General features: G+C 36.2%; 2 protein-coding genes across 3 annotated transcripts in view; one reads left to right on the forward strand and one right to left on the reverse strand.

Moving 5' to 3' along the window:
* LOC126198635 (multidrug resistance protein homolog 49-like) overlaps positions 1 to 25,712 on the forward strand; it is a 134,005-nt gene that overhangs the window by 97,135 nt on the left and 11,158 nt on the right. Inside the window, exons 14-20 of the mRNA XM_049935096.1 lie at positions 1,093 to 1,244; positions 1,407 to 1,571; positions 1,677 to 1,781; positions 6,978 to 7,139; positions 13,470 to 13,673; positions 16,277 to 16,518; positions 20,960 to 21,122. Coding sequence (XP_049791053.1) covers positions 1,093 to 1,244; positions 1,407 to 1,571; positions 1,677 to 1,781; positions 6,978 to 7,139; positions 13,470 to 13,673; positions 16,277 to 16,518; positions 20,960 to 21,122 — 1,193 coding nt within the window. The remainder of the gene's footprint in view (positions 1 to 1,092; positions 1,245 to 1,406; positions 1,572 to 1,676; positions 1,782 to 6,977; positions 7,140 to 13,469; positions 13,674 to 16,276; positions 16,519 to 20,959; positions 21,123 to 25,712) is intronic.
* The window catches only part of LOC126198636 (uncharacterized), a 51,447-nt gene that overhangs the window by 13,000 nt on the left and 12,735 nt on the right, over positions 1 to 25,712 (reverse strand). Inside the window, exons 2-3 of one of the 2 annotated variants that reach the window (XM_049935097.1) lie at positions 7,686 to 7,960; positions 4,418 to 4,898 (exon numbers count right to left, since the gene is read on the reverse strand). In XM_049935097.1, coding sequence (XP_049791054.1) covers positions 4,564 to 4,898; positions 7,686 to 7,815 — 465 coding nt within the window. In that variant the 5' untranslated portion in view covers positions 7,816 to 7,960 and the 3' untranslated portion in view covers positions 4,418 to 4,563. Of the gene's footprint in view, positions 1 to 4,417; positions 4,899 to 7,685; positions 7,961 to 25,712 lie in introns of those variants that run through there. The other variant, XR_007540091.1, reaches the window with a different exon arrangement.

Here is a 25,712-nt window from a genome sequence, read left to right on the forward strand (position 1 = left end):
TAGTTAATTTTTGAAGCTAGTGGAACAAGATCAATAACTGATTTTCTCATTGGAAAAAAAAGAAGAAGAAGGAGAAGAGGTAATCCCTAATGAAATACAAAAAACAGAAGGGGCAAACATAACAACACACCTGAAGTGAAAACACTGACTTATGGGTTGCTGCTTATGTGGGGTTACAGGGGAGAGGAATTAAGCAAGAGGAACAGGATACAGTAATGAGGCAAGGGAGTGCACCTGCTTAGCTGGGTGGTAACATGCTTGCCTCCCATGCACTGGGCCAGGGTTCGATTCCCAGCTGGGTCGAAGATTTTTCTCCACTTTGGACTGGATGTTGTGTTGTCCTCCTCATCATGGACCGCAAGTTGCCCAATGTGGCAACAATGACATAAGACTTGCACTTGACAGCTGGACCTGAATAGGACATCCCGGCCAACAATGCCATTCAATCATTTCATTTCATGGGGCAAAGGAAACTATTATATTAGGTTCCATAGACTTACAAACTAATTCAAAAGAATGTGTGTGTGTGTGTGATTTTGTGTGTGAGTGCACACAATCGCATGTGCGCATGCTCGTGCATACATATTTTTTCATATTTTCAGAAGCTGATGTTGTGCAGTATATTATGGAAAAAATTGGATTTTTTGGGGTGAGGGGGATGCTTTGAATCACTTAATAAAATTTTGTGTTTGGCTAAGAAGATACACAAACAAACTCATAGCCTGTCATGGGCACTCCCATGGCACCCTCATGCAAAAATGTATACTGAATGAACTGACGGGTGAGATGGGAAAGATAACCTTTGCTTATTCCAAAGTCTTTTATATCTTCTTTGCCTCCTTACTTATACTCACTAAGAATATTGATTTATTGTAGTTATTGTAGCAAACACTTATTAATAATAATCATAATAATCAAGGACAGACCAATGAACTACACAAGACTACAGTAAAAAATTGGTATGAAACTATATATTTATTGAAAACTGCTTAAAGCTTTATGACATAATTTTTCAAGAGTAATAAAATATACATTAAAATAATCTGTTTTCTTTTGGTAATACTAATTTAATAAAGATTTCTTCACTTGCAGACTCTGTTGGATGCACACCAGATGAAATAGTGCCACAGGAAACAGAACACTTATCAAACTTTTCACGGCAACTGTCAAGGCAATTCTCAAGGCAGTCTTCAAGAGCGAGTAGTATTGGCAAGCAATATGATGTTTCAGCATTTCAGAAAGAGGTCAGCACTTACAGAAAAACAAATATTTTCTCCATTGAGTCTCATGCATTATCGACTTTTCACTACTGATTTGAATATCCATTTACTGTCAGATTTTAAGCTGCTGTATTTGATTATTGTTCATGTTCTCCCTCAAGCCATTGTTATTGTGTATCTCTCTAGGAAGAGGAAAATGTTGACAACAGTACAGTGTATGATGCATCCATCAGTCGCATTCTTGCTCTTAATAAACCTGAATGGGGTTATGTTACTGTTGGGTCCATTGCATCAGCACTTGTGGGAGCAAGTTTTCCACTTTTTGCAGTACTTTTTGGTGAGGTTTATGCGGTGAGTTTATTAAAGTGATGTAACCATAACAACATGTTAATTTTATAAAAGCATATTGTAAAAATTATTGTTTCTTGTTTGTGTACATGTGTTCTTTGGTTTTAGGTGTTGTCTCTTGAAGATTCTGAATACGTAAAGGCACAGACAAATATTTATGCTCTCTATTTTCTTGGTGTTGGTGTTATTGCTGGTATTGGCAGTTTCTTGCAGGTGAGACTGATGTTAAACATAAGGAATTGCTTAACAAACTTAGTGTCAGTTTAAGAGATAAAAAATATCCAGTTTACAACAGAATAATGTTAACACTTCGAGGACAGGCAGCTTAGACACACTCTTGGTCTAGTGGACCAGCCATTTTTAGCATTTTTTGGAATGTCACTGGCACGTTTCTATTTTAAGATACCTTGAAACAGAAAACATATTATGAAAGAACAGTCTTTAAGGTTTCTTTTAAATGTTTATTTTAATTATATTGGTTGGTGACAAAATTAATAACAAACAAACATAAAATGTATAATTTAGGTTTCACAAAAAATATGTTTTTTTAGTTTTGTGTAAATTTACAGGTAATTAGCTTCAATGTGGAAGATTTTGAAGCACTTTGGCATACAGAGTGGTTCATTGCAGTCTGGACACCACCAGCTGGTTTCCTTCCTACATGTTTTACCACTAGATTTTTTTGTTTTGTTTTCTCAGAGCAAACTTTACACCCTCTAGTTGGACGCTCCTACTTCTCAGTGGCTGGAATTTTTTCTGCAGAGTGTAGTCCTAGAAGTCTGTTCCTGTGAGTTTCACTAGAAACATTGTCTAGTACCAAATTTGTACCTTTGTGAATCATTCCTTCACCAATTTACTGTAGGAAGGTGGAAAAATGGCAGCTCTTTCTTTGAACAGGATTCCTGGTTTCCCGGTATAAGGCAAATGCATTAGTTGCAGCCATTATAAGATGTGGAAGAACAATTGGTTCCATCACTTCATCTGTTTCCTCCTAAATGTAAGAAAACATTTGATCACTCCTATTGACCCCTGTTTTGTAAATATTATAGTCAAGAATGGAATCTGGTTTTGATTTTACTTTGATACCTTTCTTTGTATGAACAGACATGTCAGACCTGGCCATTTTGTGCACAGTGGACAGGCATAGTACATCTCTTGTATCTTTCCACTTCCAACAAAGCAGGTGATTCCTCCTCATAGACACAGACTCATACCTTTTCAGTTTTTTGGAAACAATTTCGTTTGGTAGTTCTTTCCAGTTAGTCATGCACATACCTACTGCTTTCATTTTATGTTGCCACAGAAAATCGCATACTGCTGGTGAACTATAAAATCTGTCCATGTAAACAGTGTGGCCTTTTCACAAGTAATCTGGTAGCAACCTCTCAAACAATGGTATTATGGAGTTGTCTTGTGTTCCTTTCCCAGCATATACCTCCAATCTAAGAACATAACCAGTTTTGGAATCGCACATAATAAATAGTCAACTGGGGGGGGGGGGGGGGGGGGTGCCCCAGGGATCAGTGTTGGGGCCACTCCTGTTCTTTATTTATATAAATGATATGCCCTCTAATATTAGGGGTAACTCTAAAATATTTCTGTTTGCTGATGACACTAGCTTGGTAGTAAAGGATGTTGTGTGCAACATTGGCTCAGTTTCAAATAGTGCAGTACATACCCTCACTTCATGTTTGTAGAAAATAAACTAACGTTAAATCACAGTAACACTCAATTTTTACGGTTTCTAACACACAATTCAACAAAACCTGACATTTTAATTTCACAGAGTGGGCATGTGATTAGTGAAACTGAACAGTACAAATATCTAGGTGTTCAGATAGATAGTAAGCTGTCGTGGAAAGCCCACGTTCAGTATCTTGTTCAAAGACTTAATACTGCCATTTTTACTATTCGAACAGTATCAGAAGTGAGTGATCATTTGACATGAAAATTAGTCTACTTTGCTTATTTTCATTCGCTTATGTCGTATGGTATTATATTTTGGGGTAACTCTTCCCATTCTAAAAGGATATTTTTGGCTCATAAATGGGCAGTTCGGGCAATAAGTGGTGTGAGTTCATGAACCTCTTGTCAACCTCTGTTCATGAGTCTGGGTATTTTGACATTGGCCTCTCAATATGTATATTCCTTATTGTCATTTCTTGTTACCAATATTAGTTTATTCCCAAGAATAAGCAGCTTTCACTCATTTAATACTCGGCAGAAATCAAACCTGCATTTGGATCGGACTTCCTTAACTCTTGTGCAAAAAGGTGTGCAGTATACTGCTGCATCCATTTTCAGTACGCTGCCACTCGAATTCAAAAACCTTAGCAGTAATCCATGTGCTTTCAAATTGAAACTGAAGAGTTTCTCATGGGTCACTCCTTCTACTCTTTCGAGGAGTTCCTAGAAAAATTAAGCTGATTCTTATTGTATTGATTATGGACTGACTTTTTTCAGGTTCATGAACATTTATTTTCATGTACTGACATGTTCCATGACCTTAGAGATTTGCTCCGCACTTTGGTCCTACAGAATTTGACGTGTAAATAATAATAATAATAATAACAATAACAATAATAATAATAATAATTCTTAATTCGATACTTGTCAAGTTTATTTTTTATGTAAACTCGAAATACCACTCCTCCACGAAAACCACACATGCCTTCATCAACAGTGAGTTTTTCTGATGGGGAAAATGATTTTTGTGATTCTAATAAGAAATGATCCATGGGCATGGGGTCATGCTGAGGTTGACTTTTCAGAACGTAAGTTCCATTGTCATTCAAATGCAGGTTTGATAATATTGCCTTGAATCTGTTTCTGGCCATAACAGAACCAGGGAAAGGAGTTGAAATAAAATTCTTGGTAGACCAGTAATCTGTCAGTTTTGGTTTTTTCACAAGACACATGTGTACAAATATGCCAAAAAACAAATACATTTTGTGCAGCTTTACTCCCACCCACGAATTACAAAAACTATGAGGCTTTACCCTGGAAGCTGCTTTGACTTTGCATATCTGTTTGTTTCATATTTTATGTATTTCATTATGGAAACAAGGAAAAAGATCGAAAACACATAAAGTGGAGTGGAATTCTCATGAACAGCTGCCATTACTCCACTTTTCTCTACAAATTGTGGCACAGTAGGCTGATTGTCAGCAAATTTCCAGCTTAATTCGGCATCAATGGGTTCTTTCCGTGAAATTCGTTGCCTCTTTGTTGGAGGTCCAGACAGCTGTGTTGCAGCTGACCCCTCTGTTGCAGAGGATGTACTTTGTTCAGTAAACACTGGCTGCACAGATGCAGGCTCATCAGATTCCTCTGCAAGATAGACGAGATGAACAGGAATAAATTTTCTGCTAACTGATGCAACTCAAGCAATATAAGTCATAATAATAATACTGAAGAAAAACTGCACTAGACATCTGCTTAGCTGTATCTGACTCCTCTTCATTCTCTTCGCATTCAGACATTTCCCACTCAGAACCAGAATCATCAAATTCTTCTAAGGCTTCTAAAATTTCTTTCTCACTCAGAAAACGAGGCATATTTGAGAGAAAAATTAACAAGAAATGGCAAACAGTAATGAGAACGTTTGAAACTCATGGCTGCACCAATGCACAATGGCACCAGCGTGTCTTGGAAGCTGCTATGTGTGTCTTGCTGTTTCTTCTGATGTAGTTTTAAAACCAGAATACAGAGGGGAGCAGCAGTCAAGGGACATATAAGCAGGTGTTCAATGCACACTACCACAGTAGCCAGCCTGCTTCCAGATGGCTAATATACTGTGAGCAGCATGCAGCAGCCACCTGGCCTATACTCAAGTGTGGTCATTTCGAAGCAGTTCTGTGTCCCCACCTATGCTCGAGCTTGGTTGCCAAAGTGTTAATTATGTCATGTATGACACAATAATGCTGTGGTTATCTTTTGTGAATGAGATACTGCACTAAAGGCAATTTTTTGATTTTGTAATACTTGTTTTATTGCTATATTGCTGCTTCATGATATTTTACACTTTTACACTGCTGAAATTGAGCAACAAGCTCAGGCATATATACAGAGAACGTGATAAAATCTTATGCTCACATAACTCTGCTAATCTGACACAATAATTCCACTGTATGTCCAAGATCATTTACCCAGAAACAGTCATTTATCAGGATGGTAGAAGAATTTTTGAGGGATGAATATCTTTAACAAAACGTTTTTACATCCTAGCATTTAACAGATCTATTGCACATATTTTAGGACTAGCAAACAGCATATGCTATGTTTCATTCAAAAGCTGTTGACTAATTGGTATTATTGTGTAAGCAGAAGAATTTAATTATTGCAATATACAGGGTCAGCACAAAGTCTTGCCCTGATTATAAAAATTTATAACAGAATAACCATTTGACATAATAAGTTACATTTGATGCTGTTACATAGTTTTTTTTAGACAATTTACGTTAGTAAACCTCAATGTGTGCTCCCTTGGTAGCTCAAAGAATGTCAAGGCGGTATTCCAGTTTTCGCCAGGTGTTTCGTGACATGTGTTCTGTCACAGTAGCCACAGCAGCTTGTATCCTAGTCTTCAGTTCATCAATGTCACCAACTGGTGTGATGAAGACTCTGTTCTTGATATAGCCTCAGAAAAAAAGTCAAGGGGCATAATGTCTGGAGAGCCGGGTGGGCCAGGGTGTTGGACCGTTCCTTCCAGTCCACTGATCCGGACATTCCGCCCCCTGACTTTTTTTTTCTGGGGCTATATCAAGGACAGAGTCTTGCAAAATTTTTTATTTTTAGAGTAAAGTGTTCACCCTCAGGTGTAATAATCATGTCATGTCACCCTCACCTCTCAATCCCCCACCTCTCACTACACCTCCAGATGCCTTTCTCCCTTTTCTCAGCTCTGTTCATATTCTCACTAACTTCATAAGAAATAATTTAATGCTTCAAAAGGGGGAGGGAGATCTAGTGCTCTGAGCATGTGCACTGGTAATATAATACTGTCATCCTACATTTTATAAGAGTATGTTAGAGTGGAAAAAATTCTTGAAATGCTGCAGACAGAAAGAAACATGATATAGCATGTGATGATTTCACTGCAATTTACTTAGTATTCTGATTACATTCTCAATGACTCACTGTGACTGAATGCTGTTTCATAAAAGTAAGACATTATTCACCATTTCTAATAGTATCATACTGTTGAAACTTTTGTAAGTAAGCTAAATTGGATGCTGACATTCTATGTCTTTCTTGAATGTAATTCCAGATGATGTCTATTTCTATGAATTATAAGCAGGTCATTTGCAAAACTTTCAGAATACCTCCTGCTGTAGTTTGAAGACTGAAAGTAAAAGTGTTGTTATTGTTCACAAATATACAAACACTACTTTCCAAAATTTGTTGCAGAATTACATGTTTGGAATTGCTGGAGTGAGACTTACAAGCCGCCTTCGTATCAACACTTTTCATTCCATGCTTAATCAAGAAATTGCTTGGTATGATGATGAGAAGAACAGAGTGGGAATATTGTCAGCAAGATTATCTGGTGATGCTTCTAGTGTTCAAGGGGTAAGTGTATAAGCTTTACATACATCACATGTATGCCAGTTAAAATAAATTAGTGGTTGGTTGCTGGAAAATGGGGAAAGTGTTACTGAGAGACAGCATACAGTCTGCTAATATCAGTTTATTTTTGGAGTCACATGTTTCTAAGAAAAAGAAAACACACAGTATATATGTAATCCAAAAAAACACCAGTGTCTGAATGATAGTCTTTTCCCTACTTCAGTTGATACATTTAAGCACAGCTGCAAAGCTATTGTAATCCAACAATGATTACACAAGATGCTTCAAAACAACAGACAGCATTTATAGGATTGTGGGTCTGCATTGGTGTAAAACACTTTGTTTAATATCTTCCCCAAACTAGTTTCAGTGAAATATTGCTATCATCAGTGGTTCCTTTTTTCTAAAATGTGCAAAATTAGCGTCATTACAAAATATTGCGCAAAACCTTATTACATGTGTACCATTTAGTTCCAGATACTATATTGTGTGAATAGTTTTATAATACCATTTTACTTTTAAGTCACTACATGACGTCCACCCCCTTACCTGAGTGGTCAGTATTTCTGACTGCTTTGCAGTGGGCCCAGGTTCGATTCCTGATTGCATTGGAAGTTTTCTCTGCTTGGGGACTTGGTGTTGTGTTGTCATCATCATTATCGACACACAAGTTGCCCATGTTGCAGTTGCATCAACTGAAAAGACTTGCAACTCGGTGGTAGAACTTCCCTGGGTGGGGATTCCTGGTCATCAGTACCAATCATTTCATTTCTCTGCATGATTTCTATGTTTGCTGCCATTATTTTGGGCACACAAGATGTTATCTGCAATGGTATGAGTGGCTGTTATTGACAAATATGAAAATGCGGATGTACATACATCACTGTTATACTACTGGGAATTGCACTAGTGTTGTGAATACAGTTTCAGTGGGCACTAGGTTGTAATGTCATCTGTCATGTACTCACATTGATTGGTCAGCTTCTAGTTGCTCTAAAAACACAAAAAGCATAACTTATCACCATGGCAGTATCATGTGTTGCGAGAAGAGTTTGAAAGCTTTAGTGGGAGTTCTGTCGACTGCTGTTCTTTACTTAAGTCTTGATGAGGGAATGATTTGAGTGTGTGTGTGTGTGTGTGTATGTGTGTGTGTGTGTGTTTTATTTGTATTCTGTGTCAGTTCACGTAATGCAGTAAAGAGCGGGTCATTGTGAAGGATTGTGTTTTCATTTATTACGTTTTTGCCGTACACTTTCGTTAATTTATGGTATAAACTGTTACTGGTTTCAGGATGTGTAGACCAGTTCTGGTATTTGTGGAGTGGTGGTTTTTATTTGTTAATGTTCTGTGAAAGTGGAATGTGTGCTGTCATTTTCAGGGCTGTCACATTTTCTGTGTACCTTATTTGGAAGTGTCTGCTTGTTTGTCCTATGTACTGGGATTGGCAGGAGTTGCATGTGAGTTAGTATATTCTTGCACAGCTGAATTTGTCTGGAGTTATTTTGTCAGGTCTTAGTCTTTGTTGTACCCTGTTATTTGTTCTGGATGCTACTAGAATCCCTTGCGTCTTCAATATATTTCCAATTCTGTGTACTATTTTGTTATTGTATGTTAGTTTGTACCATTTGTTTGTTTTTTTCTGATGTGGTGTGATCTGCAGTGCTGTCTGTATGTTTTCAGCCCTGTGGTTGTGCACTTGAGTTGGTGTCAACTATCATTGTCTGTCATTTTTATCTTGTTGTTGAGCTTGTTTATGGTGTCTGGTTTGTTTTCATTTTCAGCATCAATTTGCTTGATTATATTTAGTTCATGTGCATAGTTTTGAAATTTAAGAGGTGTTCAGTTTATCCTGTGGATCATGTGTGTGAAACTGGCATATTTATGGGCTGTCGGGTGACTGGATGAGCTGCGGATAACAGTGCTTGAGTATGTAGATTTTCTGTAGATGAAAAATTAATGGTGTTTGTTGTTGCTTGTTATTGTAAGGTTCAGGAAATTTATTTTCTTGTTTTCTTCAGTTACTATGTAGCTCTTGTTTCTTACTTAGGGTGTCATCTATGAGACAGATTATGTCATCTGCATATTGGCACCAGTATATTATTTTGTGCCTTTCTTGTTTCATTATGTTGTCTGTATATCATGTTCTCTGTATGGGTAGCCCTTCTTGTTGCAAACAGAAGTTGTTGTTGAAAGTAAAATAAGTTTGTTCTGTAATTAGTCTTAAGATGGATGAGATTTCATTTATTTGTATGTCTGGAAACTTCTGGCTTTTCAGTTATTGTCCTATGATGCTTATAGTTTCTTCTGTATGTGTATATACGTGTACATGGATGTAATGTCAAAAGACACCAGTGTTGCTGTTAGCGGGATGTTGATATTCTTAATTTTTTCTATTATGTCTGATATGTTTTTGAGGCTTCTGTTGTTTGAGTATGTGCCTGTTTTCTGTAGGAATGTGTGCATGTGTCTCTCTAGTAAGTAAGATGGGGCTTTTCTGAAATTAAACACAAGTCTGACTGGAATATTAAATGGAAGACTTGTTAAGATCAGAGCTTTCAGATTCTTTTGTGTTATTCTTTTCGCCTGGTTTTGTGAGAGATTGTGTGTGATGCTTTTTAAGAGTGTCTGGAGGTTTCTTTGGTATCTTTGTGTTGGGTCATTGAATAACTTGGTTATATTATTTTCTTGTAAGAACTTTTCTTTTTCTCACAGTATTCCGTCTCTGTTGTTAAGATCAATGAGTTCCCTATGTAAACCTTAGTGATGAGTGCATTACATTGTTTTAGTGTTTTGTGTATTCTTTTATGGTTTCCTCATCAGATGTTTTTGTGTTTCTATTTTTGGATTGTTTATTCTTTCTGAGTATTTGTTTTGTTGCTCTATGATGTATTCATTCATAGTAGTAAGAATTTCTAGTCATAAATGTTATGTGAACATTCCAGTTGCATTTAGGGCCTTTTCCAAATAACTGCTGTTCTTGTTTTGTGAGTGAGTGTTGCGTCATTAAATTCAATCAGACATTCATGGAATGTGTATGTGTGTGTGTCAGTTTCAGAAGTGTTTTTGTTCATGAGTTTGTTCAGTTTCTGCTCCTGTTTTTGCCATTTCTTTCTCATTACCAGTTCTGTGCGCTGATCTATTCTTTTTACTGTGTCATATGAGGAAATTGCGGTTTGGTTTGCTAGTTCTAAGAGCAATTTCCATCCAGTCTCATTCACCTCTTCATTTACCACAATGTGCTGCAGGCAACACATTGTTTACATTAATTTGGTAAGTCAATAATATTATAAAAAGGGCAGATTGCTATTCACTGTAAAGAAGAAATACTGAATTGCATACGGATATGATGAAAAGATTGTTACATGTAAGCTTTCGACCAATCTTCTTCAGAAAAGAGAAATGCACACACATTCACACAACCAAGCACACCTCAAACACACATGAATGCTACCTCCAGCCAGACTGAACAGAAATGTCTGTTGCAGTCTCGCACAAGTGGCTGAAAGTAGCGGACAGGTGTGTGTGAGGTGTGGTTCCTTGTGTGAAAGTGTGTGTGTTTCTCTTTTCTGAAGAAGGCTTTGGTCAAAAGCTTCTATGTAATAGTCTTTTCATCATGCCAGTCTGCAAGTCAGTGTGCCATCTTTATGATGAGTTGCAATCTACCCTTTTCATAATATTGTTGAACTCAAACCTGGACTTTCCGTTGTTTAATTTTGTTATAATTAGGAATAATATCACTGGATAGGCAGATTTTTATGAACTTAAGGTTCATGTTTGTTTGATGTAGTTTCATCATTGTTTTCTTAAATTTATTGAAGGGCTTTGCAGAGAATGCAAATGTTGTAGAAACATTCACTGTAACTTGAAAACTTTTCTGTTGGTCTGTGTCTGTGTAAATCAGTATGTGATTGTGTGCCCACCTTGATGCAAAACACTTTCGTTTAATTTCTTCTACAAACTACTTTTAGCTAAATGTCACTATCAGTGGGTTTCTTTAATCTAAAACATGCAAAATCAGCATTGTTACATGGCAGATTACATTACAGCCTAGTGTCCACCAAAATTATATTCACAACACTACTGCAATTCCCAATAGTGTACCACTGATGTATGCAAATTCCCATTTTTGTATTTACTGACAACAGCTGCTCATAAGAAGGTATTATAAAACTATTCACACAACACAGTATCTGGGACCAAATAGTACATGTGTAATGACGTTTTTCATAATGTTTTGTTATGATGCTAATGTTTCAAATGTTAAAGTAAGAAAACACACTGATGATGGTGATATTTCACTAAAACTAGTCTGGGGAAGAAACTGAATAAAAATGTTTTGCATCAAGGTGGACCCACAATCTCATATTGTTTTATACAGCCATTGACTAACAGAGGAGTTTTCAAGTTACAATAATAGACAGCATGTTGTGAAAGACAGTAAATCCAACAGGTTTCTCAAGGAGAACCCCTGTCTGGAAATGCATAGCTTCAACACTCTGGTAAATGGAAGTCTGAATTAAATTTATATTGGTAATATCTATCAATTGCACATTTCTTTAAGAAACTCAGCAAATGCAGTAAACAAAAAAAATAAGATTCTAAATTTTGACATCTAATTTCATTTCAGAATGTACATCACTGCTGCAAGTATGTGTGTGTGTGTTTTGTGTGGCGATATAGAAGTATCATGCAGCTTGATCATTAGCAGCTCTCCTCATTCTGTTTTACAAATCTGTATATCGCATCTAGATGGCACTGCATATTTGCAACAAAGTGATTTAAAGTTCATTGTCTTACAGTCATATTACCTGTGAAACCTATTGTGGCATCATGGTCAACAGTGTAAACAGACTATTGAATAAAAAAGGAAGGTAGTCTGGTCCTTGTAATATGATTGTTAATTCATACCCTAGTTGGAAATTACACTACCTAGTCAACTGCTAATGATATGCAAACACAAAATAAGGAATGCATAAATTGTACCTATATAAACCATTTTCAAACTGTGGTGGCTAAACAATACATTTTGAACATAACTTTTCCCTTGACTTTTTTGCTTTTCTGAACAACATAATAAATGTTTAAAAATCAAACTGCCATCTGTAACCAATTATAAATCATTTCACTAGTACTAATCCTCACCTCCAGGTTGGCATTTTACAGCGGACCTACAATTTCTGCAATGGTGTTCATTTATGTGATGTCATTTTGGTGTTATGACATGACATGAAACACTGTTCTTCATAGTGACAGACACATAATAACCTTACTTTAGATTTCCATTCTCACAACACTTTCAAGCAAAAATTATGATTCCAAGAGTTCCTGATTTTGTTTTGATATAGGGCCTTATACATTCGCAAAATGAAAATGAAGCAATTAGAAATTAAAACTGAAAGTGCAATAAGGGGGACCAAGTGCATATAGTAGCAAATTGTGAGAACAGAAAAAAGTTATGTAGCAGTGACAAAGCCAAAATGTTGAAAATGTTAAGCACTAAGAATTTTTGAACTGGAAGTTACTTTTCTGTGAATGATAAAATATGGTAAAGGAAGAAATTTGGAATAAGTAACGGAGAACAGGTAGGAAAAGACCAACAAGCTAGTCAAGAGAAACTGAACATAATAGCAACATTGATCTGCTTTATTTTTGGCACTAATCACTATATATCCACATCCGATTTTGATCAGATGAGATGTCACAGCGGTTAAGACACTGGACCCATTTTCGGGAAGAGTGGGGTTAAAATTCTTGACTGACAATTCTGATTTTGATTTGTCATGGTTGCAGTAAATAGCTTTATGCAAATGCTGGGATAATTTCTTTGAAAAATGTATGGCCAATTACCTTTTCCCTCATGAGCATGAGCTAGGTCTCCAAAGACCTCATCATCAACGGGACCTGAAACTTTAAGCTCCATTTTTTCACTCACACCTAGTTTTTACTCTTTGTGTATGATGGTAGGCTGTTTCCATTATTGAAAACAATCATTTACATGACCATGTATGTAATGTTACACATAGTACATGTGACGGCCTGTGTTATTTCTTTAATGTATCACTATACAGTATGTAGTTTTGTATCATCTCCTGAGATACACCAGTTATTTTTTACTTTGAATGAAGCATCTAATGTTAGTCTGGTTCAGTTATCTATTATGCATAGTTTCCTGATCATCTTACTGAAGTAGTAAAGGTGAAGGTATCACAGATGCAGTTAAAGTGCAGTTACTTGCACTTTCAATAAAATTCACTCTAGTGCAATTATGCAACTGGAATGAGACTTCTGTTTCTTTACAAAGGTTTCATTCACAAAATTATTATTTTTCAACAGGCAACAGGACCACGGATTGGCAGTATGGTTCAGGCATTCTCCACTTTATTCCTTGGAGCAGTGATTGCATGTGCATACACATGGAAACTTGCCCTAGTAGCACTGGCAGCAGTTCCATTTGTATTCGGATCAACATTTATGGAGGCTAAAGTTGTACAAGCGAGTGGCTTAGATGAGAAGAAGCAACTTGAGGGTGCAACGAAGGTGAGCTCTGTCTTCGAGTACAAACTATCTCTTGTTTGCAGTTTGTTACTGCGTTTTAAAAACTAGTAGAGATTTTTAATTGCAGCTTCTACTTCCATTACATGTTTTTTTATTGGTAGTGGTCCATTTCTGTGATTGTGTATGTTTCATTAAAAGTTTTCTTTTCAGTGTTGCACGATGCTCATAAAGTGTATTAACAAAAACATTCCATTCTATAATGTTCCAAGTTTGGTTTTGACTAAGGTGTCTTCATGCATTTCTTTGATTTATTGTGTTTTCTGCTAATTCTAGAACATTTCTCTTAAATAAAAAGCTTCTGCATATCAGACCTTGACAAGATTTCAAAGTTGTGCAATGATTGGCAACTTGTTTTAAATGGTCAGGAAATGTACAATTGGACATTCACAAAATGAAAAAATGCAGTATGCTTTGACTGTAATATCAGTGAGTCACTGTTGGAATCTACCTCACACAAATACCTGGGTGTAACACTTAGTAGGGATAAGAAATTGAATGATCACATAGGCTTAGTTGTGGGAAAAGCAGGTGGCAGACTTCGCTTTATTGGTAGAATACTGGGGAAGTGCAGTCAGTCTACAAAGGTGACTGCTTACAAATGACTCGCGCAACCAGTTCTAGAATATTGCTCAAGTGACTGTGACCCATACCAAATAGGATTAACAGGGGATACTGTATACAGAGAAGGGCAACACCAACAGACACAGATTTGTTTGGTCTGTGGAAGAGTGTCATAGAGATACTCAAGGAACTGAACTGGACTCTTGAAGATAGATGTAAACTATCCTGAGGAAGTCTGTTAGCAAAGTTTCAAGAACTGGATTTAAATTATGACTCTAGGAATATACTACAACCCCTTCATATTGCTGACATAGAGATCGCAAGGATAGGATTAGAATAATTACTGTCCACACAGAGACATTCAATCATTCTTCGCGCACTCCATACGTGAATGGAATGGGAAGAAACACTAGTACAATGGGACATACTCTCTTCCATGCACCTCACAGTGTTTTGCAGAGTATAGATGTAGCTCTAAAAGTAGATGTAGATATTCCTGTCCATGAAAGTTAACCTCACATTGAAAGTCAAACACAGGTTACCATCGAGCACTACAGACATCTTTGTCAAGTTTCATACATGAGTGTGTATGCATCTTTTAAATGAGAAGTTGGAAAACCTTTACTATGGATTGTACCTCCTTTTATGACTTCTTCCAGTAAGGTTTCTAACTATATAACTGTTTGAAAACTTGATCTAGCACATACTTGATTAATCACAAACCATGTGCCCTTGGTATTTTAGGTTCCTTTGTTAACATTACTCTATGTCTGCAAGTGAAAGAATAAAGAGGGAACAAAAGAAACGAATCACTCTATTAGAATTTAATCAGACATTTAATGATAGCAATCAAATTAGGTAGCATTAAAAAGTAGAGAATTTTACAATATGAGTTTACCTTAGCCACAATGGTTTATTGGGCATGGCCCTAATATGGAAGCAGTATGCTTATAAGCACACACAAGAGTAGCACTCAGTAAATTACAATCCTTATGAACACTTGACACAACTAAAGTTACATGACACTTAGCCATGAACTGAAACTATGTTAAAAAACACAGCATTATGTGGAAATGAAGTTTAGAAACAAAGCACAAATATAAAAAAATTGTGAAGCAGACCTAGAAAAATACCTGAAAAGAAAATGCTAGTGTCATGCAGAAGATTTCTTGGGGGGATAACCATGGATAATTGCATCTGTTACTATGTGTACATATAACATGCGTGACGTTATCTATTTTGCGGCAAGTGGACTGGTTGTGGAGAAGGTGGTGTTGGGTGGGGTGCTCCTTAGTTAATCACATCTGAAACTTAATGTTGACTATCTGCAAGCTTAGATTAATTTTTCCAAAGTGTATATCATCTTGTAATTGATGAATTTTAAATGTGACAATCTCCGTGAATATAGGAGGCATGTAAAATGATAAAGACTTCATTTGAGCTGTTGTATAGAATGGATTTTCTTTCACTCTCTTCATGCTTGCAACATCTTTTGCTGTTGTACAGTAATGTTTCAAATAGTTGTTCATTTTATCTATGATTATCAACTGGCTGTTTTATTAATGTGGTCTAATTCATTGTACATAAAAAATCTCATAATTAACTTTCTTCATGTCCTAATTTTCTAACATGGAGAGGACACATAGACAAAGTCTATGACCACTTGAAATTGTAAAGAGGTTTAAGTTTTATAAAACATTATTAATTCCACTTTTAGCTCCATTTATCTTTACAAAATACAGTTACTACTTCCTTTTTGTTTTTGTTAATGCTATATATATTTTCAATCAAACTGCATTTTTTGTGTATATTTAACTAAACATTGGCAATGATGAATATGGCAACAATATTATTCAAGTAGTACTGAGACATTCACAATATTAAAACATCACATATGCACGCACACGCGCGCGCGCGCACGCACGCACACACACACACACACACACACACACACACACACATACAAATGCTTGAAAATGAGATGAGTGTTATCTGCTATTTTCAGTTTCTTCATTATCTTACAGGTAGCAGTAGAAGCCATTTCAAATATACGCACCGTGGCCAGCTTGGGTCAAGAACAATCATTCATTGATCACTACAACCTGTCTCTGCACTTGGCTGCTAAAGCAATGATGAAAAGAATGCGACTAAGAGGAGTAGTCTTTGCAACAGGCCAGACAGCACCATTCTTTGGTTATGCTCTTGCATTGTATTATGGAGGATATCTTGCTGTTACTGAGGGACTTCACTATAAAAATATAGTAATGTAAGTTTCTATAATGCTTCCAATGAATACCATTCATCTTTTGTTTGGGGCAGAAGCAGTACAACTATAAAAATTACAGATTATTAATTTCATCTATAATGTTCACATAGATGCAAACCACAGAATAAAAGTTTTTACTGCAGTTGTGTGTGTGTATGTGTGTGTCGTCTATTGTTCACGAAGACCTTAACGGCCAAAAGCTTTAATTGTGGGAATCTGTTAAAGTTTTATTTATGTTTGTGAATTGACTTTGCCTAATGTACTGTATTTTATGGGCTATAAGAAGATAATTTAAAGAAAAATACATCTTTACCATTCCTATTATTAGACTGCAAATCCAGAATTAAAAAATTCTTAGTTTATATAACCAAACTGACTTTTAAAATCCCTGAAAATTGGCATCTGAACTTCCTTCTCCTCCTCCTTCTTCCTCTTCCTCTTCACCATCATTGTACGCTTCATATATAGATGGTCTTCACTGCCATCGAAAGCCACTAGTTTTCTTTCAATGTTGAATAATAGCGTAATGGAAAGATAATTATGATACCCCTGTGGCATTTTCTGGGATATTTTGGTTTTGGTTCACAAGCTAAGTGTTGGGTATTGCCCACTCGTCTTGTATAGAGGATGCCTAAGGGATGCTTAGTTCTTGGAATGTTAGACAACAATCAAAGCAAATAACATTAGTAGTTTTATTTCAGTAAAGCAGATTTACAAAGCCCACGACCTTCATAAACCTGTAGCACCCACCAACTCCACCCTTAAAATCTGTTAAGTTCCATTGTCACACTAGCACGAATTAATTCCAGAGTCATTTCCGATGGTGTCCTTGAATGCACTTCAATACATCATCATCTACATTTGGCCACTTTGCATTTAGTCCTCTATTTGCACATTTAGTATTCCTCATTTTTTTTCAGTTCTTATTTACTAGCCCACCAATCACGAATGGTTTCTTCTGTTGGTGGATGGCCGAAATGCCCCTCAGCTCCATGTTCTTGTGCATATGCTGCTATTACTCCCAGTTTATAGACCACATCATATGAATACCTTTTATTTTTTTCCATTATGAAACTAGCTACTAACAAAAACATTGTACTATTACTGATAACACAAATCACTTTCAGTTCAAGTTCACTGGCACTGTAGACTGCAATGCATTATAGGCTAAACAATGTTCTGGATTTGTGATGGCAGGGTGGGAGAGAGACAATGTTTTCAAGCTTGTAAATCCCAGCAACTTATGTTCGTTGCATCAGTCCACTGATGCTGCCTGTTGGATATATGGCCATTTTTAAGACTGGTGGGAATTTTATACCAAACACTGAACCTTTTAATTTCAAGTATAAGACACACCTGAATTTTGGAGGCAGTTTTTCAAAGAAAAAAGTGTGTCTTGTGATCTGTAAAATACGGTATTAGCATTTTTAATCTAAAGGAGCACAAGCAATAGTATTTCCTCTCTTTCTGAAGTAGGTCTACTCCAAAGTTCCAAGGGGCAAATAGCTTGGAAATATTCTTCACTAGTTAAATAAATACTGTTTACCCTTTACCATAGTTCTGGACCAAAATAAATTAAAGCCCGCAGATTTAAGAATACTTCAGAATATATTCTGGAACAAATTTGTTGAAATATTTACTTCCATCTGTTCTAAATGTCCCCTTTTTGTTTTATTCCCCCTTATATACGACATCATATTAATTTTTTCTCAAGTAAATAAAAAAAATTACTAGCTTCACTGTACAGGACTGGCACTAGCAGCTGCCAAGATATTAACTTTGTGACTTCTGATGCTCTGAATTCTAACAACTCTGGTTGTCAGAGGTTGTGGAAATAATCTATATACCAACAAAAATAAGTTTTACAAGCTTAACTTATCGTTCCACCTGGTAAATCTCCCCAGACATGGGGTTCTGGGTGACTTTTCTGAACTGTACCACTTTCCCTGAACCGCTCCAGCCCTTTTCCTTCACCCCTCTTCCTTCCTCTTCAACTCTTCTGCCAGAAGATGGAGCCACTGGCTCTAAAATTTTGTGAGAGTTAAACCTTTGTGTGTGTGTGTTCTCCTGCCGTTGCTTGGTGAGTAGAATTTTTATCTATCCATTTACATTGCTTTGTCAAAAATGAAAATTCTGAACCACTTGCAGTTGCGAATACTTGCCTAATCACAATGAGCAATATTTCATTGAGGAAACCATATCACTCACTTCTATTTAAATGCTTTCCTTTTTGTGGTCTAAATAGTCTATTCCCAGAACTATTCTCTCACAACTTAAAAGGTACAAATTTCACACTAGCTTTCATATCAAGAAAGAGACTTGGTACCTGGTGTGTTTTTGGATTTGCCTAAAGCTTTTGACCCATCACCCAGTCAGCAATAACTGAAAAACTTGAAAGTTATGGCAAACATGAACATGCAGCTCAAGAGATAAAATCATATGTTAGTAACAGAAAACAGTATGTGACCACAGAAACGGGATGCAGATCTGAAATCAGGGATATTAAGTATGTTGTATCTCAAGTATATGTACTTGGCCTACTTTTGTTCAACCTATTTATAAGCTATAAAAAAAAAATCTGGAAACACTGGACATAAGTGTGTTTATTTCAACAAATAACACAGTACAGTGGTTTATACAGAATGAATTGATTATAAATAGATTATATCAATAAAAGATAATGTTCATCATATTCACGAATAGAGAAAAGGAAGAGCACAGATATATTCATGGACGAAACAAGACTGGAGGAAGTTACCTCCATAAAATTTTTGGTAATCACATTTGACAATAAGCTCCAATGGAAGCAACATATAGTGTCTGCTGCAAATTAAGCACTGTAATATCTATTATGAAACAGCTTGCACATTAAACTAACAAACAACTCTCACGCACAGTGTACCATGCACTTTTTGAATCATCCTTACAGTATGGAATTACTGTTTGGGGACATTCCTGCAGCAATGAAACAAAAATAATTTTTATATTGCAAAAATGCTGTTAGGATCATTCTCAATAAAAAAAAAAAACAATCATGCAAACCTGCCTTCTGTAATCTAAAAGTACTGACCCTTCCATCCACGTACATACACAGATAATAGTTTCATTAATCAAAGGAATACATTACTAGAAAAAAATGCTAATGTTCACTCATATGACACAACAAATAAAGGCCAGCTGAGAAGTATACCATACAGACCAATGGATGTCGAAGGAGATCCTTGATACTCAGATATACAACTAGTAACACATTGTCCTAAGAGCCTACAGGACAATGTGAGTGAAAAAGACAATTCAGAAAAGGATTATTGAATGGAAAAAGAATTTTATAGTGAAGCTGAGTACATGTAACAACAAGGAATGCTAGTTTTGCCTGTATGTGTGTACTGTAGTCAGGAACATGTTGTAGGCACCATACGTTTTTGTATTTCCATTTTTTTTGCCACCTGAGGTGAAGTTATTGCCAATTTGATGTTTTACATTGTAATGTGTAAATTAAATATTTTAAGACATCAGATGAAGTTGACTTGTCCTATATTACAAGTACACACTCTATACACAACATAATTACATGAGACCAAATAAAACTCAAACAGCTACTCCCCTATTTCCTCAAAATCCACTCTGCCACTGTCACAGTAACTAAAGCTACAGTAAGACTGAAAGTTATATAACTCCTGAATGAATTTTTACTCTGAAATGGAGTGTGTGCTGATTACTTCTATTTGATATTTTATACTGATAACACTGTACATGGTACAAGAGGAAATGAAATTTACTACATGATAAACAGAAATCTAAAACTGTCTATGACTGCCCCAGAAGAAGCAGACAAAAGGTTTTTTAATAAACTCCCCAAAATCATTAAAAAAGAAACAGACCTAAAATGTTTTAAAAATCATTTGAAACTATATCTCACAGAGAAATGTATATACAGTTTGAGTGAATACTAAGCTGGTGTTTAATATGTTATATCATTACTGAAATGTACCTATAAAAATTATCATGTATGTTGTTTGGATTTGTGTGTACATATAATGTGAAACATGTAATACCTTTATATGATTATGGACTGTTTCTGTTTAATCATTTGTTTCATTTATATATAATGAAATCAAGTTTGATGTTAATAGCCTATTGTATGACACACCCAATACTCCCAGCTGGATTTTCAGCTGGAGTCCATGGGCAAAGAATAAATAAATCTGATCACAAATCCTGCTTTTCCTCCCACCACAATGCTCACTATATTTAACTTCTAACAATCCATGTCCCTTTTCAAATTCTTTACCTGCCTACCCACTTAAGGGATACAACATTCCACACTCCAACCGAAAGAACTCCAGATTTGTTTTTCCTGATAAAAACATCCACCTTCTGCAGAATTACAGATTATTACAAAACAGCAGAGAAAAAATTAAGATTGCATATTGTGTTTCAGGGTAGCAGAAGCTTTGATTTTTTCGACATGGATGCTGGGACAATCAATGGCATTTGCCCCAAACTTTGGAGCTGCAAAACTAGCTGCAGGTCGTCTCTTTCAGCTACTCGACAGGAAACCACAAATTGAATCTGGCCCAGATACTGGCGAGGGACTCATTTCAGTGAGTCAAACATGTTTAATTGCCTGTTAATTTAATAGCTAATTCATTCCTTGGTTCTTTAATTATATACCCCCAGTTATCTTTTAATGCTGTAGTCAAAGCTACACAGCTTTGAAGATATCAAACAGAATTGCAATTTCATTAAATATTATATTAGGTATTCACCCCTTAAGTCTTTCAACTAAGGTATCAACAGTTCAGGGGACTAAACTATCAAGCATATCAAATTTTCATATGTAAGCTGTGCATTAGATTAATAAGTTGAAAACTGTTCAAAAGAAAACAATTAATAGGTAGGGACTTAGTGCATATAAGTTTTCAACACATTTCTAGCACAACTTAATGGAAAGGGCATTTTGCAAAATAGTACTCTAGGTATTTGCAAAATTAAATAAAAAACAGAAACTATAAATCAAAATATTGACAGTAGTGATGAAATAAATTATGAGATATTTGTAACATATTCATTTGGATCTTGATAAGATCTCAAAGTGGTGCAAAAACTGGCCACTTGCCTTAAATGTTCAGAAATGTAAAACTGTGCACTCCACAAAACAAAAAATACGGTATTCTATATGGCTAAGTTATCAGTGAGCCACAGCTGAAAATGGTTAACTAACAAAAATACTTGAATGTAACAATTTGTAGATATATGAAATGTAACACTCACATAAACTTAGTTGTAGGTAAATCAGCTGACTTTGGTCAGTTGGTCTAGAAAAATGCAATCTGTCTACAAAGGAAATAGCCTACGAAGCACTTGTGCAACCCAGCCTAGAATACTGCCCATTTGTTTGGAACCCATATGATATAGGGCTTACAGGGGATGTTGAATATATACACACAGAGGCTTTCCAGCCATCATTCTTCTTGTGCTCCATATGAGAATGCAACAGAAAATAACATTGGGAAGTACTCTCTGCCACACAATTCAAAGTGGTTTGCAGAGTGCAGATGTAGATGTCTTATGGAATCATCTTCCATGGCAGAGGTAACCATGCAAATTGCTGAAACCATTTTAAAGATCTTGGAATTCTTGTACTCACTTCTCAATAGATTTATTCCTTAATAGTTTTTGTTGCAGATAATAAAAACGAATTTTAGCTGAACTGGGATTTACAGTCACAATACAAGACAAAAATAATTTTTGTGTAGATTTTGCCTCCTTGTCTAGGGTTCAGAATTAAGCTATGTACTCTGATGGGAAGATATTCAACAAGCCCCCATCCAACACAGAGCAAGAAATTGCAAGTTCCTACCAGTTCGAAAGAAAATTAAAAACGTATATTATCCACTCTTTCTCAGGATTACCTGCATTCAGGGACTGAAAAGTTCTTTTAGCCATAGGATAAGTATTAGTGCTTGTTTCAAAGTCACATGACAAGTAGTAATTGTACTGTAAATGGGATTCATTGTTTACAGTTGTAGGTACACATCTTTTTGAAAAATACCAATCTGATGAAGTAAATATTAAGCTACAGATAAACAGCAGCTGAGGTGGCAGCAGCTTACTTACTGATTTTTTATTAAATTTATGACATAAGCACAAAGCAGTAGTGTGATATAGTTAGTTATTAAAACAGCATACACACACTAAGGGGACAAAAGTCATAGGATACTGATATGTACACATGTAGATGGTGGTAGTATTGCATACACAAGATATGAAAGAGCAGTGCATTGGTGAAGCTGTTATCTGTACTCAGGTGATACATATGAAAAGGTTTTCAACATTATTATGGCCACACTATGGGAATTAACAGACTTCAAACATGGAATGCTAGTTGGAGCTAGATGCATGGGACAGTCAACTTTGGAAACTGTTGGACAAATCAATATTCCAAGATCCACAGTGTCAAGAGTGTGCCGACAATACCAAATTTCAGGCATTACCTCTCACCACGGACAATGCTGTGACTGATGGCCTTTAAGTAATAACTGAGAGCAGTGGTGTTTGCCCTAGATGACTAGAAAACTGTGGCCTGGTCAGATGACTCAAAATTTCATTTGGTACGAGCTGATGGTAGGGTTTGAGTGTGGTGCAGACCCAATAAAGCCATGGGTCCAAGCTTACATCAAGGCACTGTGCAAGCTGGTGGTGGCTCCATAATCCTGTGGGCTGTGTTTCCATGGGAAGAACTGGGTCCTCTGGTACAACTCAACTGATCATTGACCAGAAATGGTTACGTTTGGCTATTTGGAGACCATATTTCATGGACTTTATGTTCCCAAACAACAATGTTATCAGGCCACAACTGTTTGCAATTTGTTCGAAGAACATTCGGGAAAATTCGAGTGAATGATTTAGTGCCCTGATTATCCAACATGAATCTCACTGATCATTTAAGGGACATAATTGACAGGTCAGTTTGTGCACAGCAGCATGGCTCAATACTTCTGCAGTGAACTTCCAATGACTTGTTGAGTTCATGCCACACTGAAGATATTAAATTCGCTTTTCTGTGGGAACTGGCAAAAACCTTGTCTGCTGCTAAGGATACAGCTGCAGGATCAGATGCTATCAGGGTCTTTTCAGAAGTTCTGCACATTGTAAAGAAGAAGAAAATAATTTATTTTATAAAATACCTTTGCAGGCCTTGTATATAATCTCCATCCTTTCTTATGACAGCTTCCCAACATTTTGGCAACTTCTCTATTCCAGATGGGGTGCCTTCATTATTGAGTTAGTCCGATTACTCGGGTCACATCACTGGAAGCTTCATCAGTTGTATTAAAATGTTTTCCATGCAGCTGCTCCTTCAATTTGGGAACTAAATTAAAGTCTGGTGGGGTTATATAAGAACTGTACAGTATTTCCCATCCACATTTGTTGAGCAGTTCTCTCACTAATAGGGTAATATAGGGTCTTGCATCATTGTGCAAAAGGAGGACACTAGCTGCACATGTCAGGCCTTCTTTGACAAGTTTTCAGTTGCAAAATATTTTGCAAAAAATGCTTGCAGTATAAGTGCGTTACAGATGTCACCTGGGGCACTCCATTAGTAGCTATGACTCAGTTTCAGCTTCCATTTTAAAACTGAATTACTCATGCCACAGCCATGCGAACTAAACCATCACATACATAAGTCTTGTTCACAACTGACATGAATTTTAACTTAATCATACCACTGTAACAATCATCCATGTGCAATGTGCACGACTTTTGAAGTGACCCTCATATTATGTATAGCATATTGTCAGCTGTGTAAAATCCTCATTGATCTCTCCAACTGCAAGGACTATTCCAGATTAATAGAGGAATGACTCCTCCTAAAACCAAAGAAGAACATAGTACCTCTGCTAGCAATTACCATAAATATTGTTAATATTTGCACCCATTCTTACTGAGTTGCTAATTCAGTTATTTTATCATGTAGATAAGAAAACTATCCTCTTTTGTAACTGGGTGTTTATTTTGTTTTCTGACAAAACATGTTTTACACATTCATAATAAGCATCATTCCACATGAAGTGTACTACAGGAAAGGTTATGTGTAGTGAAATGTATAAATGCAACCTACTATCACTTGGAAATCTGTACTGTGTTCATTTAGCGCCTACAGAAGAACAATGGATACATGAAAAAAATAGAAAAGGAAAAAAAAAAAAAAAAAAACGGGAAAAATAAAAACCACTGATGATGCCTAGCAAGAATAGGTGAACCATGTTTGGTTTGAAACAAAATAAACATTCAGTTGTCAAAAATGGAATTTTCTTGTCTACATGCTATACTTAGTTGCCGTAAAGCAGTGTAGGAATGACCCATGTGAGGATGGGCAACTTCTAAAGAGAAAGCGACCCACTTCCAATTTGGGAAGTATCATTCTACACAAGACAATATAACACTAATGAAAATAGCTCAAAAGGAAGATTTACTACATAGAAAGCATCTTATAGCGGCACTCTTTGATACTAAAAAAGCACAAGACACTACAATGTACAAAGCCAACTTCATATCTAGAGCTTCTGTGAAAAGATGCCAACTCATAGAAAGATTTCTTTGCAGAGCAGTCATAACATTACCAAATGGGAGACTCTCAAGCACATATATACAATAGAATGGTGTCCCTTGAGGGAATATTTTTAGTGTCAGCCTTTTCACCATTACTACAGATAGAATCACTGACACAGTGAAGAGTCCGAGTCCAGTGATGACTTCTTTGTTTGTTGACAATTTTATGATTTGCAAAAATAATTCACCAGTTACAAATGATATTTTACAGACCACAAAATATAGGTTTCAATTTTCAACAGATAAAATATTGTGAGATTATTTTGATCATATTAGTCACATTTTTAATTAAACGGGACTCGCATTTAATGGGACCATTCTGGTCTTGTAAATGATAAAAGGTTCGCGTGACTACCAGGCTTGTAAGACCTTAAGCTTTAGGTATTTTAAATGTCTCAGCAGGAAGGTCAGGGTTGCAGACAGATCCAGTCTACAACAATTTTATAAAGTATTAATGTGCTCCCGTCTAGCCTACAGATGTGTCATTTATGGTCCAGTCTGAAATTCATACCTAAAGATGCTGAATGCAGTACACTATTTGACCATCAGACTTGCACAGCTAGTGAGCCTCCACATTC

This window comes from Schistocerca nitens, chromosome 8, assembly GCF_023898315.1.
Source record: "Schistocerca nitens isolate TAMUIC-IGC-003100 chromosome 8, iqSchNite1.1, whole genome shotgun sequence".
In the NCBI taxonomy this organism is placed as follows: Eukaryota; Metazoa; Arthropoda; class Insecta; order Orthoptera; family Acrididae; genus Schistocerca; species Schistocerca nitens.